The sequence below is a fragment of the Capsella rubella genome, unplaced genomic scaffold (assembly GCF_000375325.1).
Source record: "Capsella rubella cultivar Monte Gargano unplaced genomic scaffold, Caprub1_0 scaffold_1, whole genome shotgun sequence".
NCBI lineage: Eukaryota > Viridiplantae > Streptophyta > Magnoliopsida > Brassicales > Brassicaceae > Capsella > Capsella rubella.
Genome location: NW_006238923.1, coordinates 9924996 through 9947469, shown reverse-complemented (window position 1 = coordinate 9947469; position 22474 = coordinate 9924996). Strand labels below are relative to the sequence as shown.

The 22474-nt window shown below is 35.5% G+C and overlaps 7 protein-coding genes and 1 pseudogene across 8 annotated transcripts; 3 read left to right on the top strand and 5 right to left on the bottom strand.

Moving 5' to 3' along the window:
• Positions 1–247: 247 nt before the first annotated feature.
• On the top strand, positions 248–905 carry LOC17900028 (dof zinc finger protein DOF1.5). Its single transcript, XM_006304168.2, has one exon. It carries the CDS (start codon positions 321–323, stop codon positions 867–869), a length of 549 nt encoding a protein of 182 aa, XP_006304230.1. The 5' UTR covers positions 248–320; the 3' UTR covers positions 870–905.
• A 979-nt stretch (positions 906–1884) lies between these two features.
• On the bottom strand, positions 1885–4111 carry LOC17898696 (26S proteasome non-ATPase regulatory subunit 11 homolog). The gene is made up of 2 exons (XM_006307561.2): positions 4004–4111; positions 1885–3393 (listed from the first exon to the last, which is right to left on the bottom strand). The coding sequence occupies exon 2, from the start codon at positions 3365–3367 to the stop codon at positions 2108–2110; it is 1260 nt and encodes a 419-aa protein (XP_006307623.1). The 5' UTR covers positions 3368–3393; positions 4004–4111; the 3' UTR covers positions 1885–2107.
• Positions 4112–4519: 408 nt separating this feature from the next.
• LOC17897336 (pollen-specific protein-like At4g18596) lies at positions 4520–5814 on the bottom strand. The gene is made up of 2 exons (XM_006304684.2): positions 5538–5814; positions 4520–5078 (listed from the first exon to the last, which is right to left on the bottom strand). Exons 1-2 carry the CDS (start codon positions 5704–5706, stop codon positions 4732–4734), a joined length of 516 nt encoding a protein of 171 aa, XP_006304746.1. The 5' UTR covers positions 5707–5814; the 3' UTR covers positions 4520–4731.
• A 484-nt stretch (positions 5815–6298) lies between these two features.
• On the bottom strand, positions 6299–10359 carry LOC17900691 (putative lipase YDR444W). Of its 2 annotated transcripts, XM_023790015.1 has the most exons (12): positions 9898–10359; positions 9404–9554; positions 9183–9250; positions 8818–8888; positions 8458–8697; positions 8024–8187; positions 7886–7941; positions 7735–7787; positions 6979–7147; positions 6793–6890; positions 6607–6714; positions 6299–6527 (listed from the first exon to the last, which is right to left on the bottom strand). In XM_023790015.1, exons 1-11 carry the CDS (start codon positions 10082–10084, stop codon positions 6610–6612), a joined length of 1362 nt encoding a protein of 453 aa, XP_023645783.1. In that variant the 5' UTR covers positions 10085–10359; the 3' UTR covers positions 6299–6527; positions 6607–6609. The 2 variants fall into 2 exon arrangements, with proteins under 2 accessions (XP_023645783.1, XP_006307482.1); XM_006307420.2 differs by having other exon boundaries at positions 6299–6714; positions 9404–9551.
• Positions 10360–11050: 691 nt separating this feature from the next.
• LOC17899411 lies at positions 11051–12241 on the bottom strand (annotated as a pseudogene).
• Positions 12242–12920: 679 nt separating this feature from the next.
• LOC17896912 (heavy metal-associated isoprenylated plant protein 29) lies at positions 12921–13792 on the bottom strand. Its single transcript, XM_006303444.2, has 3 exons — positions 13716–13792; positions 13563–13638; positions 12921–13467 (listed from the first exon to the last, which is right to left on the bottom strand). The coding sequence occupies exons 1-3, from the start codon at positions 13722–13724 to the stop codon at positions 13109–13111; spliced, it is 444 nt and encodes a 147-aa protein (XP_006303506.2). The 5' UTR covers positions 13725–13792; the 3' UTR covers positions 12921–13108.
• Positions 13793–18522: 4730 nt separating this feature from the next.
• LOC17899550 (ervatamin-B) lies at positions 18523–19777 on the top strand. The gene is made up of 2 exons (XM_006303522.2): positions 18523–18997; positions 19194–19777. The coding sequence occupies exons 1-2, from the start codon at positions 18544–18546 to the stop codon at positions 19775–19777; spliced, it is 1038 nt and encodes a 345-aa protein (XP_006303584.1). The 5' UTR covers positions 18523–18543.
• A 728-nt stretch (positions 19778–20505) lies between these two features.
• On the top strand, positions 20506–21136 carry LOC17900602 (pectinesterase inhibitor). The gene has a single exon (XM_006305760.2). The coding sequence runs from the start codon at positions 20507–20509 to the stop codon at positions 21086–21088; it is 582 nt and encodes a 193-aa protein (XP_006305822.1). The 5' UTR covers position 20506; the 3' UTR covers positions 21089–21136.
• Positions 21137–22474: the final 1338 nt, after the last annotated feature.

Sequence of the window (22474 nt, the reverse complement as noted above, 5' to 3'; positions counted from 1 at the left end):
GACAGCTGATAATATACAAATATGGATCGATATAATGCAATAAGAAAGAAGTAAATGCGCCTAACATATTCTTTTCAAAATATATATGTTTTATATTCTCCCCTACTTATATATAACACTATTGCTTTTCTCTATCCTTTCCTACGAAAAAGATATATAATAATGTTTTCATACATAAATCTTTTCTTTTTAACAAAAAAAAAAAAAAAGATTGAAATCTTCTTCCTATAAACGTCTCTTCTCTCTTTCATCACTGCAAGAAACTTAATCACAACTCTCTCTTCTCTCTTCTCTCTTCTCTCTATCTCTTCTCATTATTAATGGCGACCCAACAAGATTCTCAAGGGATCAAACTCTTTGGCAAAACCATAACATTCACCGCCAACATCATGACACAGACGATTAAAAAAGAAGAGCAGTCACATCAAGAAGTGGTAGTAGTGCAGCCAGAGATACAAGCTACAGCCTCCGTTAGATCATCATCGTCGTCGGATCTGACGGCTGAGAAGCGTCCAGACAAGATCATACCATGTCCGAGATGCAAGAGCATGGAGACTAAGTTCTGTTACTTCAATAACTACAACGTTAACCAACCAAGACACTTTTGCAAAGGCTGTCAGCGTTACTGGACAGCCGGCGGAGCTCTCCGTAATGTTCCCGTCGGCGCTGGTCGTCGGAAATCCAAACCTCCCGGACGTGTCGGTGGGTTCGCTGAGCTTCTCGGAGCTGCGACTGGAGCTGTTGATCAGGTCGAGCTAGACGCTTTGTTGGTGGAAGAATGGAGAGCCGCCACGGCGTCTCACGGTGGTTTCCGGCATGAGTTTCCGGTGAAGAGACTCCGTTGCTACACGGATGGTCAATCTTGTTAATTTTCTTTGTTTTTGTTTTCCGGGTTCGGGTTTGGGTTTGGGTTTGGGTTTGGGTTTGGGTTTGGGTTTTTTCTTATAATTAACCCGTACAAAAAAAAAAAAAAAGAACGTGGTTAAATTTGCTTTGCTTTGATTACTGGATACGTACGTACAGGCTAGCAACTAAATTTAACTAGTTAATGTTAATTATAAATTAATTAGTAGGTTTTTTAATACTCTGCTTCTCTACTAAACAGCTGTCGCTTTTTTTTTTTCTTCTTTTAAATTAATTTCTCTTGTTTGAGATTTTTTTAGTTGTAAATTAAATTTGAAGCTCGTGGGATTTATATTTTTTCTTCTAAAAACAAAGACGGTGTCGTTGACCCTTAATTACGCTTTAAAAGTTGTTTTAGTTAGTATTATTATTGCTCAAACTCGTTAATCTACTTAAATTTATATATTTTGGTAGCAAATGGATCGTTTAAGTGTACGTAAAGTTAGTTAAAAGATTATGGACATTAGTCTAGTAAAGTATAACATTAAACCAAGAAACCTCATTTAATTGGGCATTAAAGTTTTCACTTTTCAGCTATAAAAACTGACAATCACACACAATAATGGGGAGACCTACAAAAACTAGAAATAAGGTTTTCACTGTGTTAATGAAGAAAAAAGATTGAAACATAAAATTGGGACAATCTAAATGCTGTTTGTACAGTTAGAAAGACCACTATAAGGATAATAAAACAAACGAAATCTTCATTAAGGTAGAATCATCAGGTGAATAGAAGCAAAGCACATAAAAAGAATACGACAGAAGAGACAACAAAATCAAGACTGTGTGCAAGTCATGTCCTCCTGAGTTGGGAAAAGAAAATTGTGGGTCCTGTGAATTGAGTTCTGGGTTGGTCAGAATTTTATAAATGCGTAGCTCATGAAACATCAATGAGATTGGGATGAGTTAAGAAGTAAAGGTTTTGGGAAAACGAGAACAAAAAAGTTGACTTCTGAGGCTAACATATTAAGAAACTGCAACTACCAAATGAAAACAAATCATACATTATAAGCACTAAAGAAAAGGTAAGAAACCATGAGATAATAAGATCATAAGCGAAACGCGCAATGGCAGCAATCCATACAGTTTAACTCTCTCCATTGAGAAGCCTCAGTTTCTTTGTGTCCCAACGATATCTAAAACCGAAAATAAAAAGGAGAAAGAAAGACCGATAGAATGAGATTTAGGCGACAAACTCACTCACTCAGGACATGATTTTTGCAGAGCGGACGTAAAGGCTGTCAACGACCTTCTCCATGTTTGCAATGGTGTCGAGAGTTGCCGAGTAGATCGCATCTGCTTTTGGATCTTCAAATATGATGAGGCATCCAGCTCCTTGATCCAATGTACCTGCAAATTTCTTGTCAAGGATCATCTGAGATAGCTTCTTCTCCACATGGTCGAGCGGCAATCCAATCAGTTCGGCAATGTGAGCTATCTCAACTCGTGAGAAAGGCTCAATCAAACGACAAAGATTTTGCTCCAGAAGGGTGTCATAGAGCGAAGAGAGATGCCTGTGGACAATTGGGTCATCTTCAAGCTGTGCTTTGTAGTCGTGGAGTGCGTTCTCAAACAATTTCAAGGACCTCTTTGAGTGGGCATCAGCGACTGCTTTCATGGCATCCAGGTCAGGGCCAACGTACTGGAGTCCAGCCTTTGAGGAGATTATTCCTGCAACATCATCAGCTTGGCTGACCATGATCTTGCACAGTAACATGTACTTCAAACTGAAAACAGCTCTTGGATCTCCGAGAGCGTTGAAGGACTCAAAGGCTTCAAAGAAGTAGCTGTATCCGGTTTTGTAGTCCTTCTCCTCAGCGTGAAGAATTCCACTCTGCAGATCTATGGTACCTTGCTGGGCTGGTGGGACATATATAGCGTTTGCAGCTGTCCTAGCTGCGGTGAGTGCAGCTTTTGCCTTTGGTAAGTTTCTCAATGAGAAGTGAAGTTTGCTCTCCAGCAAGTCTATGTCGACCAGAAGGAGCTTATCATCTAGTCTCCTGACTTCTTTTACCAAAGTACTCAACAGAGCCAAAGCTTCAACATACTCCTTGTTCTCCATCAAAAGAGCTGCAAGCCTAGCTTCTACTCGCTGCCTGAGGAAAGTACGCTTCTCAGCACGGGTCCATTCCACCATTTCTTTGCAAAGAGTGATCTGGAGATCAGTTGTTCCTGGTATCTTTGCCACAGCATCAATGATTCCTCTGACGATTTTTGCAGTTTTCGCCTTGGGGATTAGTGAAAAGAAAGGCCGCAACTTGGTCAACAGTTTCCGGAGATCCTCACCTCTCTTCTCTTCAGTCAGTCGATCACAGAGGTTTGTAATCGCTTGCTCCTTGATCCTTATAGCCTCCGGAGAAGAAGAAGGGTCTTCTAAAACCTGGTACAGTATCGAAATAGCCTCCGAGCTATTGGCTTCTTGAGCCAGAGAAATCGTCTCTGTGGTAGCAGGATACGTGACCATTGTGGGTTTTGTGCAAACTCAAATCCCTGCAACATTAAATCCACAGATGTGTTTATACAATGTTCAGATATATCTCTTATAAGACTTATTCCTACTCTTTAGATTCACATCATTACAAAAAATAAGCCGATATTGATAGAATAACAAGATAATAAGATCAAAGTTTCAATAAAGTATCACTGTAATTTACTCAGTTTCAGTATCCAATGATAAAGACAAGCCTAATGATCTACAAAGCTAAAACGAGGCAAAAATATAGCAACACAGGAACTAAATTACGAAGCTTATTATGAAACTACAACCTAAATGTTAAGTAGTAAAAATGAATCACAGAGCCATAGTTCAGAAATTTATTTACTAAACAATTCAGTTCGAATTCCTTGAATCATCTACTTTTAAGATCCATTCAATTACCTACCAGCTTCGTTCATAGTCGAGCTAACCCACGAATCAGATTATCTTCACTAAGGTAAACTAAATCGAACAAAGCTAAACCCTAAAACTATCGAGAAAGAAGGAACCAGATTTGATTTTGAAGAAATCGAAACACTACGCATACCAAAACCCAGAACTGATTAGATCTGATAAGCAGACCCAGAAGAAAAATCAAACAAATTTCGCAAGAACAAGACTTACCGATGAATCGGCAGAATCGTCGGGCGTGAGATTTTGGTAAAGCTTTCGACGACGGTATAGAGAGAGAGAGAGAGAGAGAAAGAGACTCGAGATATACGATATTTGGCTTGAAAGAAAAGATAAATGGACAGCTTTTTCGTAATTTTACAATTTTATGAAGGTTATTTTTGTCATTGTGTACCCAAAATTACAAAATTTGGCGTCATAAAATCAAGCGTTTCGATTCAGAGGTTGAAAACCAACACCCGTCGCCGCAAAAAATGCAAACGCAAACGCATGTTGCGAAAACTTGAGACATGGAAGCGCATGTTTTTCTATTCAGGCATAGTGTGGGCTAGAATAAAGGCCCAATATACCCAAACTTCTGATGTTTCGATTTTATTTTATTTTCAGAAATATATATCACTGCCAAAATTATTTGTTTGGAATTTATTTTTTTAAGTCTACGTCATCGTCATGCATGCATGTGTTTAATCGAAAAGTAATAAAAAGAGTTATTTTACCAAGAAGGTAAAAAAGTCAATATTGGAAGGTAATTAAATCATTCGTAAACACAAAGAACTCCCAAAAATAAAACAACAAAAAAAAAAATGTTGGAACACAAAAATATAAAATAAAATTAAAAAACACTGTTAAATGTTTTATATAATAACAAAAGGAGTTATCAAAAAATTAAAATTGTTGAGAGATGTATAATAAGGGGTAATGCATGTATATTATGTTAAAGCTTAGAAGGTGACGTCAGGGACGATGCCAAGCTCCTTGAAAGCTTGAGGACACTCAGCGAGAGGAGTCTTCCTCATGAACCCAAGTGGGTTAATGGTTCTAGTCTCGTTTGAGACAATGCCATCGTTGGCTGTGAGACTGATCCTTGCTGCGTTTCTTAGGAACTCTTGGTTGTTCACTTCGCCACACTCTGCGTCAGGTGACTGGAGGAGGACGATCTCGCACACTTCTTCCTCGTGGTCTCCCATTACTTCCATCTGGTAGTTTCCGGCTTTGTCGGTCACAGCTTCTTTGGTTAGTGTCACTGTCTGGTTCTCACGGCCCTTGCATTCAAGCTTTACCTTTGCCCCTGAAATACACTCAATAACGTAAGTTTTTTTTTCTAATCTTGATTGTGACACTAACCCTAAGACTTGTTATATGTTTTTATGTGTATTTCAGCTATACAAATAATAAGAAGTAATCATAAATTGCAATAACGTAATAAATACTATGACAACGTCTATGTCATTAAAATTGAAAAGTAGATACAAAATACAAAACCGTGAGTAACATGTTTGTTTTGTTTGAAAAAATTAGATTTTGTTTTTCTTCATATATCGCAATAGCTAGCGAACCAATATAATTTTTAACATTGTTACCAAGAAGTCTATGATTGAAATCATATTTGTTAATTTTTTCTACTTCATGATTCAAACCATTGAACCATACCAAATGGGATTAATTTTGTATAACCAATATACATTCCTATTGATTGTACTCTCATATGATCCATAAATGAAAATGATTAGAGAAAGTCCTTAATTACCTTCAAGGAATTTGCTGAGACGGGTGATGAATTGGACGCGGCATGTGTCGCAGTAGACGGATCCCTTGATGTGGAATCTGTCGAAGTCGTCGGCATCAGCCGCGGTGAAGTGAACGAGGGTGGTGAAACATAGGGCAGAGGCAAGGAAGACGATGAAGAATTTGGCCATTATGCCTTAATTCGTTTTCTTGTGTTTTTCACTTCGCTCTTCTCCTTCTCTTGGTTTTGAGAGTTTATTTGTAGAATTAGTTTTTTTTTTGATGAAAAAAATTGTAAGTTATGGTTGAAAGGAGACGGTATGATAGATCCAACCAAATATCTCCTTTTATAGAGAACAAATAGACTAAACAATAAAAAAAACACGTGATTCTATTTTTGGAAAGTCTTGTGTATTTTTGGTGTTAGTGTTCTTTAGTTTTGTACGGCTGTGTATTCCTTGAACCCGATCTTTTCTCATTACCATCTATTTTTTCTCACTAATTTCTTCTTAATGGATTCTGTTTAGGTCTTTTGTTTCTTGTATGAGGACGTTATCTCAAATGACAATTTATTAATATTGTTTATGTTTATACGTTCATTGGAGATTCAGTGGGCGGTGGAGGATCATCTACTAGACCCAAATGAAAGATTTACGTAGTATTCATTATGATTAATTTGAGCCGCGCATGAAAGTCATTAGCATAGTTATGTTTGCATAAAAGAATGAAACAAGTAAGAATATTCAACAAGTAAACATGTATAAGACTTAGTCTGTATGACGATTGACGATCCACTTGAAAAAAAAAACTGCAGGAATGTAAGAGTATAGGTTGTACATATAACTTTTTTCTTCAAGAAACCTTAATCTATAATAATACCTTTATGTGTTGTATTATCAGAAAGCTAATACAAGAAAATCATGTACAGATGAATTGAATTGTACTTCCTTTGATTTCGCCACCCAAAAAAATAATCAAGAACGTTTTCTTGATCTGTGCTGATCTCCCCAAACTGTAAAGTAAAAGAAAAACATGTATGGTTCAAATGTTGCGGCACACTCAACGTTAACCAAAAACACTCGGAAGCTCACAATTTATAAGCTGGCGGTAATAAACGTGGAGGACTCTTGCTGTTTTATGCTATCTGCAACATGTGCAACGACTCCAGCTCCTGCTTTGTAAAGTCTTTCACTTTTCACCTGAAATAAGAACAAAATATCTCTTATAGTCCATGTCCCAACGAACAAAGCTCCAAAGAGAAGATGTTGGAAGTTTACGTGAATGTTATTATGTGCTAAGTATGGCCAGAATGTAGAGTGGAAGCTGACATCAACTTTCTTCCACCCTAATGTCTGCAGACCGCGGATCATTTCCTCTGCCAAAATTAGTATAAATTGTTAATTTGTTGCTGATTTAAAAGAATTAGTCAAATGTTTGAGATTAAAAAACAGTTTTTTCCTTACCTTCCACGATTTCATGATACTCAAGTGTGTTCTGAGGACTAGGCGAGCTTTGTGCAGCCTCCTTCGCTTTAGCAGCTTCTGGAGGGAAATGGGCTCCGTCTGATGAAACAGGTGGACAGTATTCTACATCAACAACATGCTTGTATCCATCCAGAGACCGGCGTGGAGGCTGCGTGTAATAGGAAAACAGGGGAAAGTATATCTTTCAGTTTCAGTCTTGACAGCTAATTAGTCCTCAAACTAGCATTTGACAGGTTACAAGCCACAACAGCTTCTTGCACAAAGAGAATACCTACCAATCTTCTCTAAGCTATTTGAGATAAATGAACTACTAAACAAATTTGGTGAATCTCTACAGACAATTGTTTCATTTCTTAGATTCTTCACAGTACAATATGTCAGCTGTTTATTGGTATGCAAATGCCAAGTTTTGTGGTCCTGCCAAAGATCTTCTACTCAGAGAGAATTTGTTTTACCCAGGAATCCCTGTGCTACTGAGCTAGAGTGGACAGAACAAGGGTCTCAATAAGTGAGGTGATTTTTTCCTCCATGATACCTCATTATACCAAAATAAGGATCAATTCACCAACATTAACATTTCAAAGCGAGGAGACTATTAATACTGATGTGTCCCATTTTCTAGCCAGTGTACTACAAGTTCCGGAGTTGAGATCAAGTAATGTCGAAGGAACTGGAAAACAAATGGAGTAATATTATACAGAATTGAATTATTGCTTCAGATCAAAGTAAATGTACCTTGACAAGTTCGGTTTCTCTCCTTATGGAAGATGTACGCCAACCAACCATGTCTTGTTGATGTCAATGGAAACAGTTAGGAAAAAAAATGCAGAAAAAACTAGGGATCATGACTCAAAACGTTAAACATCAACAGAAATGCAGAGGATACGATCATAAGATACATTTGCATATATGATGCGGCTTCGAAATGCCCCCAGAGACGATCTGCCAGACAAAGAAATGCATTAGGATTTCAAATAAGTAGTTAAGGGGGGTAATGATGAAAATTGCTATCAGCATTACTCACAAAAATTTCAGATCATGACTATCAGATGCCATCCTCAAAAGAAGAGGTGGTTTATCAGCTTTACCATCAGTGAGAAACAACTGGCTACCAGTCCGACCAACAAAAAACGGAGCTATTGGTGCAGCAAGTTTTTCTAGAATAGGAACTCCCAACAGGAAAGGCAGCTGAAAAGCAAGTCCAGAGAAAAAGAAGAGAAAATGAGATGGAATTTCCAGGACTTATCAGTTAATAGCTCTAGGAACCAAAAAAAACAACAACAATTGCCAGATAGTTTTGTTGAAAAGTTTGATATCTGTCTGAAGACAAGTAGGAAGTATTTGAAATGGCCACCAACTTCTTTCTTAACTAAGTACACGCCACATCTACGTACATGTACAACGAGATATACATTAAACTCTCTGATTGCAGTTATGTTACAAGAAGAAGAAGAGAACCTGCTTCCTGCCTCTCACTCCTAGATGAGGTGTTGCCAAGGTGATGAAATTAATCGGTTCGAGCCCAGCAATCCTACCTCGCAGAAGAGTTCCAGATTTAGAGACAGTGCCATCAATGGCTTGTGAAATTGCCGCTGAGTAAAGAACAGCAACAGCATGTCTAGCGAATAAGCCACCGAGGGAGTGGGCCAAAAAGGAAATCTTTTTTAAGCTCTTGCTCTTTTGGACAACTTGTCTAACCTATTCCTCTCTCACATCCAGAATGGAAGAGATATCAGCTGATATACTGAAGGTTAAGGACTAAAATTCCCAGAGCCATACAAGAAGTGGAAATGGCATTGTAGGAATATAAAATCTCACCTCTTCTGCTAGTCGTTTTCCAGCTCCATCAACCCCGCCAAATGTTTTAGTGAAGGTATTAGAAGAGCTTGCTGTGCATGTTCAGGGGATAAAGAGTAAATTAAAATGCATTATGCGTGATCCTCTCATGGCATAAAAGAGCATGAGTAAAATAATAAAATACCATACTAAAGAGCAGTAAGAAAAACGAGCTATGGAGCCTCTTGCTGATAAAGAGGAAATAAGAGTTTGAAGTATTTCTATTTGGTGCCCACACATGCATTCAAAAAGCTAAGTTACCATTCCGTTCACAAAAACTCTTCCTTAAATATTCCAACAACTGCACAACTAACAGAGGATAACAAGCTGAAACCAGATGAGTATACCATATATCAAGAATCTTCTTCCAAGTCGTCTTTTCATCTCAGCTTCTACGTAGAGCCAGTCGCTGGGACTGCAAGTAACGATATCTTATTAACTTTCGAGTCTACAGATCATACAATCCGGAAACCATGTAGCAGAATGATATACAAAAAGTCCAAATTCTGCAAGTTTCTATCCCAACCTAAAACCAAGATGCAAACTCAGAACCACGAACTAATCATACCTAGCCAAAATACCATGAACAAGAACAAGAAGATGATCAGGTTCACTTTTCTCATCATTGTCCCCTTTCGAAAGGGAAAAATTCCGTTGGGCTGTGGCACTCATTGCCTGAACCCTGAGTCCCTGTTGGTTCCAGCTTCTGCTTGACCCTGCTTGTGAAGAGAAATCAAACAAAAAGAATACAAATGAGCTCAAATACGAAAAGAAGAACAGAACCCTTTCTTTCACCAAATAATATCATACAATATCACCATTTCAACTTGGCTTTCCACAATCATCTACCATCTTTGCACCCAAATTAAACTTCTCACTACTTTAAATTACACAATACTACACTGAACCATTCAATCAAACGATATATCCTAAACTACATCTTTGATCGAAAAATCCTCAGCTCTAAAAATTTGCAGAACACAACGCCGGATTAAGAAACCATCAATTCCAATTATAAGATTACACAGAGTAAGAAAGACAAATGAATCGAAGCCAAATTACCAAAATCGAATTCCAAAATATCAGAATAACCACAGGAGCACGAGGAGGATGACGACGGCGAAGAAGAAACTGAAACAACGCCGGAAAGAAACTGCCGCGGTCGGCGAGAGCTAGTCTTAGAGAAACCACCACCACCACGATCCGGTAAGTATCTACAAGGAGGTTGAATCCAAGAAGCCGTAGACATATCGATGATACTGGAGAGAGCTTGAGCTTTATATAGAGAGAGAGATAAAGTCAAAAATCAGAGAAAGATCCTTGAATCACGGTTTCCTCACAGAGAGAGAGAGAGAGTGACGTCAGACTCCAGAATCAAACATGGCTCACTACGTTATCTTCATCACAGAGACCCATGCCTGCCTACTACTCTCTATCTCTTTAATCTTCAATTCTGCCAAAATACTATTCAATCATTCATCATCCTGACCTTGCCAGTTTTTTTCTTTTTTTTTTCTTCTGAGAATTTTTTTATTTTTATTTCACTTTGTTACGTTGTATAAATAATAATAATTCTGGGTGTTGTTAAGCGACTCAAGCACATAGAATATATATATTTTTTTTCCCTACCAAAAAAAATATAGAATATTTTTTATATTAAGAAGAAAACGAAAGATGTAATTTTATATATTCAAAAAGAAAAAGTTAAAAAGAATCGGACCAGGTTCTTCTTCTTTCATCTACCCAAGCACAGCAATACTCCAAAATTGTGGTGATTTTAGGCAGTTTATACTGTATAATAATAAAAGATATATTATAGATAAAAAAAATATAAATGATCTATTAAAAAAAATTGCAAACAAAAATTCGACAAAACATTTATTATTATTATTTTTTGTTGACGTCAACCATTTATATCAAACAATAGATAAACGTTTATAACCATGACTATGAAAATAAAATTTATAAACTTAAATTGATGTAGTTGGAAATTGAAAAAAAAAAACATTCAGAGAATTCATGTGATCCTAGACCGTTTTTTAGAATTTACAAGTGGAATTGTAAACATATTTACTGTTACTTTGATTTTTGGTCAAGTTTATTATGGAATATAATGAAATGAGCATATTACAGTTTGTTAAGATCAAGCTTTAAGTTACAATTATAAACAAGACTACATATAATTAATGTATGATCACTACACTTCAATATAAAATCATCTTACCGAATTAGTTACATTACAGATGCCTTGATGAGGCAGCTCCACATATCTACGAATCCTGATGTAACCCTTTTCTCCCCAAGTCTCACCCCAAGAGTTCTTAGTCAACCAGTAGTTCATCCCATTGCTAGTCCCATATCCAACGAACGTCACTGCATGATTTACATCGTGCTGATGACAGTCTCGTGCAGGGTACGCATACACTCCCTCTTTGTAATTCCCAAAACCGACCGTCCTCGTGTCAATGTACACCGAGACGGGCTGTCTTGCTACGGCCTCGAGCAACGCACGCTTGTTGTTGCTTGGAACCTGTTGGAACCCTTTGATCTGTGTGCCTGGCGCGGGTCTTATGTTGGAACGACAGCTCCCATTTTTCGTTTGGTAAGGGTATTCTGCTTGTGAAGCAATGCCGTGGCTTCTGACTATGTATTCGAAAGCGTCAGGCGACCGTCCCGCCGTGCAACCACCGTTACGTTAGTCGCAATCTATAAGTTGTTGTTCCGACAGTGATATAAGTTTTTTGCCGATAATCTTTGTTAAACCTTCCACCGCTGCAATCGCTGAGAAAGCCCAACAACTTCCTGCCCATGTGTACAGATATATCGGTTACATCATTTTATTATGAAACAAGTTATCTGGTAACTATAAACCTAGCATGATAACCCTAACGTGGGGAATTGTATGTGGAATAATAACCCTAACAAATTTATGTGCATGTATTGACCTAGTGTTTATAATATATAATCATTGTAAGCTTACCAAATGCTCCTTGATTTTTAACAGGTGTTACAGCTCCTTCAGTTCTCCAGTCTTTGCTCTTATTGTCGACATAACTATTGTTCCAATTCTTAGATAACATCGTTTCATTAACCAGCTGTTTGGATAGTGAAGCTAAGTTAATGCTTCCGAGGCCGGTGTGGGTGGCAAAGAACTCTTCTTCTGTCAAATCTGTGAACTCGTTGACGCCAAGTTTGTAGCTTTGGTTCCCCATATTATTGAAGTTCTCAATGAATCTCAAGTTTTTCTTGAACACTTCAAGCCTCCTTTGTTTCTCGATATCATCTTTGTAAACTCCAGAAAACTGAGGTAATCAACAAAGGATGGCTCGTGCAAAGTGATACGAGATGTAGCTTGAGAGTCCCTTATATTCATGGAAATAGTGATTAGAACCACCAACACAGACATTACTATTTACTAACGACGCCATTTTGGTTTTTGTGAATAAAATAAAGAGTTTGTGTTGTAATATAATGGAGAGAAAGAATATTTTATAGGGTGAGGAATGAGAGTTGTGATGTTGGAAGCAAATGGAAGTTGATGACTTTTAATTGCTTCATGATTTTTGGAGGAACAAGTTTATCCATTCTAATTTCTTTCAGCAAGATAACTTTCTAATTCTTTGTATTTTCATCACAATATCATTATCTAAATAAAAATTGATAAGATCTATATATATTTGTTCCTCCAGTAGTTTGCAAACACATTTGTTTATATACTAGCAACTTTAGAGCATCTCCATTGGTTAAAACAACTTGAGACTAAATCTATGATAATACTTTAAAAATATAGTTTAGTTTTTTATTTAAATCTCGAGATAAGGTCTGCCAAAAAAAGTTTAATATGAAAGTTCATTTTAAATCTCTATACTTTCAAGTCAACAATAAATTGAATACTTTGAAGTTTTAAATTGTAGCTAGCTACTTAATTTAAACCAGCAAGTTAAAATAGATTATACTATATACCTTAAGAGGAAGACTTTTCACCCCCAAATAAGACAAGGGAGAAAGAAATCCAATACTAGAAAACTATATAATTACTGAATTTATGATCATTTACTTTAATTTTTTTGTTTAAATCAAAAAACTTGTGATAACTTTTATTTATCAATAATTCTGATTTTAAACTGAGTAGCATGCTGGCTTTTATTAACTATGAAAGATCCGGTTGCATGTTTATATACAATGGTGCATAGCCAAAACCAAATAAAACCGAACTTAAGTTGTTCCATTCACCCACCGACGTCCCACGTAGTTGTTCAAATGTGAAAATCGATCACATGATGCTGCAGAAGTGAGGGTTTTCCTCACTGAACATAGAACCAGAGCTCTCGTCGATAAGACCCGAATAAGGCCGTTCTTGATAGTATCCATGCTCGTGTCCGTGGTAGCCATGCTTGTGGTAGTTGTAGGAACTCACTTTCTCACCGTTCTCCGACATGTTGATTCTTTTGCGAAACTTCTTCTTGAAATACCTGTCGTGATATCCATTAGTTTCGGGGTTGTAAGGGCACGACCATAAGCATACATCTCTCCTCGTAACATTCCTTGCAACCTTCAGAACTTTCATCTCCTCTGCCGAACCAGTCACCGTTACTCTCTGCTGCTTCATGTCTATCTGAACATCACGGACTCCTGTTCCATCCAAGACTTGTTAAATTATCAGGTTTCTTGGGTTTCAAGAAAACTAGTTTAGGATTTTAAAACTCATATATTTACTAGTTAATCACCCTTAATCTTTTCAAGAGCTTTCTTAACTTTGGTCTCGCAACCAGGACAATCCATTGGCACTTCCATTTCCACTACCTGTGTACACATCATACACATTCAATAAAAGTATATACGAGTATTCCTGAAAACTGATAATAGAGGAAGTTACTCACCGTCGTCATCTTTACGGTATAGCGCAAAGAGACCTTATAAATTAGACTTAACAGTTTGGTCGATGGATGACTAGAGGATAAGCGCAAACACACACATATATATATATATGAATCACACCAAGTCAAGAACTTAATCGAGAAGATCTTTAAAAGTCCACGAAATAATATTTATATATTTTGTTGCTTATACAGAAATATCTTGCGAAATTACATGGAACCTACCTTGAAGTCAAAAGCTTATGTGACCGCCTGTTTTACACTGCAAGCAAGCTATAAATCTATTAGTTACATATTTTCATACAGAATATGACAAGATTTTTTTTACATTGCCTCATAATACGACATTTGGCACTCTATATATGTGACATGTGTCATTTTTGTTAAATTTAAATTTTACATTTTAAAATTATTTTGTTTCACTCTATTTTGTTTGTGAGTTATATGTTATATATATAGTTTGCTTAAAAGAAAAGTACCATTATTACAAAATATATTTTCTCTTAAAAAAAATTCGAATCAAAAGTAAAGTATCAAAAAAATCAATTTCTTAAGAGCAATTCATAGTTGTTGTCATATACATATTGTCATGAAGGAGAAGAGATTGAGGAGAGGGGATTATTCTCGAAGATGTGACTGTTTTTGATGATGTAAAAACATTCTTTACCGCTGATATTGATTAAACACCATGGACCTGATTGTATCATTTTTTTTAATACCACCTATATGAGACTAAGAAGAAAAAAAAAACCATGAAGTAGCAGTTTAATGTCTTGGAGAAACCAATTATATTACATTAAACAGCTTAAGAATATTTCACCGCAATGCTTACAAGAAAATGGACTTAGCAAAGCTTCATGATTTATACTCCTGCATATATAGAAACCGCACAAAAAGACAAAATAAGCTCGGCAAGATCCTTAAATAAAGAGAGAAATAACTAGAAGCATAACAAGCAATCCTGGTGATAATACAAGACCATAACCATAACTTAAAAGAGTTGTAAACTTGTCTAGTAGATAGTAATGCAATGATCTCAATGCGTGCGTATGTTGCGGCGCGCATGAGAGACGTCCCAAACTTGCAAATGGGAAAGGTACGCCGCCAATTACAAGTTCAATGTTTATAAATTCGAGTCTCCCACTATATAAATTATAAATTAAAGAAGTAGACTCGTGCTACTATAGACTTAGGTTTCTATATACTTAGCTCCAGATTTACATACTCTTTATCAGATCATGTCATATCTAAATACTATTTATAAAATTATCTTACGTTTTAAGTTAGCGGAAACCAATATATATATATATATATCAAATCTTTGCGCATTCAAATTCTAATTAGTGTAGTTACAACATTACATATTTTTTCTTCCTCAAATAGATTATTTATATTGATGTAAAAGAGTCAATACAAAGTTGATTCTGAAGCCAAACAGGCTGAGAAATAGAATTTGCGTAAAAATTACAATCAATAAAACCATATTAGCTAGACTATGAGCAGCACCATTAGAAGTTCTTTTAACAAAACAGAAAATAATAGAAGAGAATTTCGCAGCCCAGAAATGTATGTCTCGAATTAAACTAATAATAATATGATCAGTTGATTGACCATTAACAACATTATGTATTTTAATCAGTCATATTTATTAACAAAACATCTTGAAAGACTTTCTCTTGTTTTTTTATAAGCCGAAAACAAATAAGTTTTCAATACTTTTTAAGTCATATATAGCCAGATTTTTTTTACGTCATAACTACAAAATTTTGTAACATTCTTCCGTGCAATAATCTACAATAACAAATTCTACCAGTCACCCCATTTCTACTCTTAAATGTGGTGTTAGCTGAAAAAACTAATAACCGTTTAAGCCTAATGACAATAGTTGTCTCCTTTTTTCTTTTCTTTTTTTGAAAAAAATATTTTTTTGAAAAACTCAGTTTTTTTTATTTTTTTTTTATTTTTTTTTGTCGGCAATATTCGTTTTATAACGAAAGCCCTGAAAAGGGCATATTACAAGTACATGATTCAAAGCCTTTTTAGAGCCCAATTTTAAAACCCAAATACATAAAGATGACACGTAAGAGACACGTGTTTGATACAAAACAAAAGGGTTCATGTGTCTGCGGCAAGGATTCGTCGGAACACCATCTGTTGTTCACCACCGCCAAATCTTTGAATCGCCGTCGAGATTGAGCCAACGGCTGTCTTGACCACTAGATGAAGGCTTCATGTCACGTACTTGGAACATCTTTCTACAGATTTCACCACCGCAAATCTAACTGGATCTCGTCGCTTCCGCTTTTATAATTGAAAACTTTTTCAGATTTTCTTCATCTCAACCCAAACTCAAAGAAAGAGGCTTCGCCCATGACCTTAACCAAGGTCACTTCGCATAACGGCGAAGATATTACGGCGAAGATATTATTCTAACTTTTGAGAAGAGTTAAGTCGACGGTAGAACCCAACTGAGAGCAAGCGGAATTTAATCTGCAAGCCTGTAGAAAGAGAAGAAAACAAAAGCAAAAAAACACAATCCGATCTTAGCCCAAAAACGAATCAAGTTAAGTCAGAAATTATTGAAATCCAACTTAGTGGAAAGTAAATCCGATCCAAGTCGGAAAGTATATATACAACAAAAAAACCAGTTAAAACCGGAAGATGATTCCGGTTAACCGGAAATCTTCTTCTCTCTCTGAAAAATGAGTCTGTGTTAAGAGAGAGAAGTTTTTTTTGAAAAAAAAAAAACTCAGATTATTTCATACATTTTGCTACAAAAAGACCCAAAAAAACAACATTATCTCTTTTTTATTGTTTTCCTGAAATACGTAAAGATGGTCGATTCTGGTAAGTTAAGATCAGACGCATACAAAGAGGATATTGGCTAAAATATAATACTATATTTGGATGAACCCATGCTTCATTGCTCCTCCATTCCGATAATCACAAGAATATATAAATTCTATTTGTAAATATGATAGGATTATAAACTAAGTTCTCGAAATATATATATATGAAATATTTTTATCTTCATAGAATAAAGTATATATAGTATCCAACCGTATTTGTACTATAGCCAAAAGTCCAATATAAGAAAGAAAAAAAATAATAATAAAAAAACCGAGCAGAACAAAGAAACAAAATGATGAAAATTAACTACCACGATGCAGAGATCAGCATTTTCGTCCAATATGGTTTGCGATGAGTTCTTTTTTTTTCCTTGTTTTAGTTCACGGTCGTTTTTAATTTATATATTTTGTGAAAACACAAAATCCATTAATTTGGGGAATTTGTTTTTTTTTTTCTTTTTTTCAACAAGTTATTGGGAGATATACGAACTAAAAGTTCTTGTTTTTATTAGATAGTTGGAAATAACTTTATAGAATTAGTTCTACAAGGACGATGTAACTATTTTTGCTTCGATTTCATTGATAATCGATCAATACGATACTTTAAACATAAATTATATATCCTACTTGTTCACAAGTTTTGGAGATTAGTCTGAATTTCATAATCCGAAATCTCTCCATTACTAAAACCAGAAGAAGGTCAATACATATTGGATAAGATGATCATTTTGCTATATTTTAAGAAAACCGATTTATTTATTGAGAAAAAGGTTCAAGCTAAAAACAGTTAAAATATTGCTGATCATTCACGTCTATACGTATTTTGGACTTTCTTTTTTTTTGATCTTGTTCATACTAAATGGACATAAAAAAAGAAACTTTAACAAGTGGAATAAAAAGGTACTCCATTTCTCAATTCAGTTAGAAAGTGGAAAACATCGATTAAAATTCTCTTAAGTGGAACTTCTAATAATTATATTCACAGCACACAATTCTTTATATATTATATTTACGTATGTTATTATTTGATTGGACGAATTTTATCCGTCTAATTAACCTACAACTGTATCGCATTGTAGTTTTTAGTTTTTTTTTTTTTTACATCCCCTTGTTTCTTATGTTTTAATTTTATTACCATTCCATATAGTTGTTGTTTTTTTCTGATAAAACCATATATGATTATTTTGATATGTATATATTAACGTGAAGATATATAATTTGCATTAGATAATTTTGATATATGTAACGTGAAGAATTGAAGATGTATATTTTCCATCTCGTCAATCAAGCATTATCCTTATAAGACAATTTGCATGCAGAAAAGAAAAATATAATTAAAAAGGTGTTAAAAGGTCTAGTGGCCATCGATCTCCCATTTAGCTATCATTTTTGGCAGAGAGAAGTTAGCACTGAATTAGGCTTGGTCATGTTTCTTTAAGACAAAAAAAGAGAGACATAATTATAAAGATTAATACATGCAGTTGTAGTATTGAACGAATCCATTGTAATTAAGTAGTTGCAATGAGAATTTTGGGGTCGAATGAATTTAATATCCTAAAACTCACCACGACCGAGAAACTTTCAAAAATACATTTGATTGGACCATGATTGCATTCGAACGCAAATGCTAATACTACCCTAAACACTAGGGTTACTAGTAAATATAGCTAGATATTATCTCTTAGTTTTATATGAAATCGTAACATTAGTTGCAATATATGTGCATATAAAGATGGGAAAGCTGTTCCTCCAAGTATCACGGCGCAAGTAATGTAAACTATAGCATCACCATTATAGGAGTCAACTTGCAATTTGCTCTCATTTTTCAGTTAGTCCATAACCAACTCCGAAACTTTTCTTTATAAATACCCTTTCTCCTCATCCTCACTTCTTCATCACAACACAATACAAACCCTTTAGATAAAACAAATACGTTTTCATACTTCGTAGTGTGCAAACGTGATTCTTTCATCTATAACAAAATGGCATCGATATTATTCATGTTTCTGACTCTAACTATTCTTTCCATGAGTCTAAAACTCTCTCAAGCCACATCTCGTAGTGTCACCTTCCACGAGCCAATCCTTGCTGACCACCACCAGCAATGGATGACTCAGTTCTCTCGAGTGTATAGCAACGAGCTCGAGAAACAAATGAGATTCAACGTGTTCAAGAAAAACTTGGAATTCATTGAGAAATTTAATAAGAAAGGTGATAGAACCTACAAGCTTGGTGTCAACGAGTTTGCTGATTGGACCAAAGAGGAGTTCATTGCTACCCACACCGGTCTGAAAGGCTTTAATGGGATTCCAACTTCTGACTTTATCGATGAAATGATACCGTCTTGGAATTGGAATGTAAGTGATGTTGCCCGTGAGACCAAAGATTGGAGATACGAAGGAGCTGTAACACCGGTTAAATACCAAGGCCAATGTGGTACGTAAGCTTGCTAGAGTTATACGATTATACTCCAAATATAATTTTGATTATATACGGAGACCAAACTGTGTAATAAACTGCATGCATCATTCTGCATAAAAAAACTTAAACCCCAAGGTAGGGTTACTGTTAGGTTTAAGTACTAAAAAGATTCGTTAATTATCGAAAATAACTAATCAACAATAATGTACAGGATGTTGTTGGGCGTTTTCATCCGTCGCAGCAGTGGAAGGTTTGACAAAGATCGTCGGAGGCAACCTAGTATCACTGTCTGAACAACAACTTCTAGATTGCGACAAGGGTGACAACGGTTGCAACGGTGGAATAATGTCAGACGCTTTCAGCTATATGATTAAAAACCGAGGCATTGCCTCAGAGGCATCATACCCTTACCAAGCGACAGAAGGGAGATGCCGGCTCAATGCAAAACCCTCCGCATGGATCAGAGGGTTCCAGACCGTTCCAAGCAACAACGAGCGGGCATTGCTAGAGGCCGTATCAAGACAGCCAGTCTCAGTGTCCATTGACGCGGATGGTCCCGGTTTCATGCACTACTCAGGAGGAGTGTACGACGAGCCATACTGTGGGACCAGCGTGAACCATGCAGTGACGTTCGTTGGATACGGAACGAGCCCGGAGGGGATCAAGTACTGGCTGGCTAAGAACTCTTGGGGTGAGACTTGGGGAGAGAATGGTTACATTAGGATCCGTAGAGATGTGGCGTGGCCTCAAGGCATGTGTGGTGTGGCTCAGTATGCTTTTTATCCAGTTGCGTAACTAAGCAGCTTTATGAATCATTATATCAATTAAAGTCCTATTATTTTTTAAAAATTTAACCAGCAAAAAATGGTGATCTTGCCATATAAAATATGGTTTACGAATTTGTTTAGATCATGGTCTACATCGCAAAGCTTGACCAATACACTGTATACGTGTATATAATGTTCCATAATATTACATATATAATATATATATATATATTATATAATATAGTTGTTGTAACTTGTAAGAAATGTAAAAGGGATATTAAAATTTATCATCGTTTGAATTATTACAGTATATTGCCTCACCATTTAAAAAAAGTCTAATTTAACATGTGAGAACTTTTTTTTTTCCGTAATTCAATACACCCCTAAATATTTGTGTTATTTTTTACATATTCACCCTAGAAATGAGATTTTACTGCCTAAAATGAATTGTATGTGCTGTCTGACCCAAATTATTATTAAATATATTTAGTCAATTATTGTACAATATATTTGACTAAAATCTATCATTTTCTATATATATAATTATGGTAGATTCTTTAAAATATATAATTTCAAAGCTGCCATATACTTTACAAATAATATATATGGTACATATATAATCTTTCAGCATTTATGGCAAACTTTAAATAAATTTTGTTTAAGCCTATATATATATATATATATATATATATATATATATATATATATGAATCTCATGTAAGTTCTCAAACATTTGGGGTTTTGAAACAAACAAAAAATGGTTGTATTCATCAAAAACAATTTCTTATTGGTTCTCATACTAATTTTACATTCTTTTGTTGTGTCATCGTATGCAAGATTTAGTACGAAGGTTACGGAAAGTGAAATCAGCAATATCTGCTCACATAAAGGAACCAATGCATCATTTTGCGTTGAGTTCCTAAGATCATCCACTGAAGTTGCAACATTGGATCATTCTAGCCTCACCAATTTTTTGATCAATTATAATTTTCAAAAAACCTCAGTTATGCTGACGCAATTCCAATCACTCATAAACAGCACAAGCGATCGCAGTTCTAAGGGTTCCTATGAGGCCTGTTCAGAAATTTTTGACCTTGCTATTGGTCGTTTTGATTCGGCTCTCAAATATTTGTCAACCAAGGACTATAACAATGACTTCTTAATGAACGATGTTAGTAGTACAATTACAATGGCTAAGGATTGTGGATGGGAGCTGTCAAGCGTCGTCAAGCTTAATCCACAGGTTTCGAAAGCGGTTTCTATTGTCGAGAATGTATCTTCTATTGTTCTTGTCCTTTTGGAATGTTTTCTAAGAACAGACAAAACGTTGTGTTATTAATCAATACCCAAATCTATAATAAAATAATAATAATAATGTTGTTTGGTATGGTGTTGTCAATTTCCACTTTATTGGAATGTTATTTGGTATACTACATAGCATTTTACATTTCTGTGCTTCGTGGAATACAAGAAACAAATATTGAAGTGGTCAAAGTTGCGAGAGAGCCAATTTATTTATGGATTATTCCCTTATAAGTAGTATTGAAGTGGTCAAAGCTGTGAGAGCTAATTGAATTGTTTTTATTAAACCTTTTTAAGTATTCAATTTATTTATGGATTATTCCCTTAAAAGCCATCGCCAGTCAAAGCCAATTGTTTATATTAAATTGTGATTTTATATATTAATTGATTCACGACGATGGAGATCAAATCTCTAAAGACATATGATTCGTTCATCAGAAACGTAAATATAATTAAGGTTGCTACTATATATGTAGATAAATAGATCTTCAATTCAATTCATTCTAGAAAATGAAACTGTGATGATATATACGTTCGTAGTAACAAACTAACAATAGATTAACACCAAACCCAAGAAAAAAAAGTAACAATAGATTTATATGCATGTAATGAACGAATGGAAATTAAAAAGTTGTCTTGATACAAACAAAAGAATGGATAAAGTTAGTTAAGTATTGAAGGTATTACTAGTTAAATCTCATTCTCATTAATTAATGTAAAGTATACAATTGTGGGTTTATATACAAAGACCTGAGACCTAAACCAAAGCCAATAACCAATTCTACTCTAATTCAATTCTTCGGTTTATACTGGTTTATACAAAATACCAGTGTACAAAGACTCTTATACATATATACACTAATATGCCCCCTCAAGATGGGACGAAGATACTTCGAAGACCCATCTTGCCAAAATGCTGATGGAATGGTGCAGGGTAGAGAGCTTTTGTAAACGGATCAGCAAGCTGCAAAGTAGTATCAACATGAAGTAATTGAAACAAACCTGCAACTAACCTTTCACGGATGCTGTGACAGTCATTCTCAATGTGTTTTGTCCTCTCGTGGAAGACAGCATTGTTTGCAATATGAATGGCTGCAGTACTATCACAGAAGAGTAGAGTAGGCTTGGAGAGAGGGATCTTCAATTCTTTGAAGAAGTTTGTGATCTAAACCAGTTCATCAGTTGACTTGGAGAGACTTCTATATTCAGCTTCAGCAGAACTTTTAGAGACCACTTGCTGTTTCTTAGATTTCCAGGAAAGGAGTGAGGTACCAAGAAACAAGCAAAAACCAGAGGTTGATCGCCTAGTGTCTTTACAAGAAGAATAAGAAGCATCTGCAAACATTTGTAATTGTAATTCTGATTGAGAGGAATAAAAGAGACCTTGACCAATGGTGCCCTTGAAGGATCTTGTAGGCAGCTT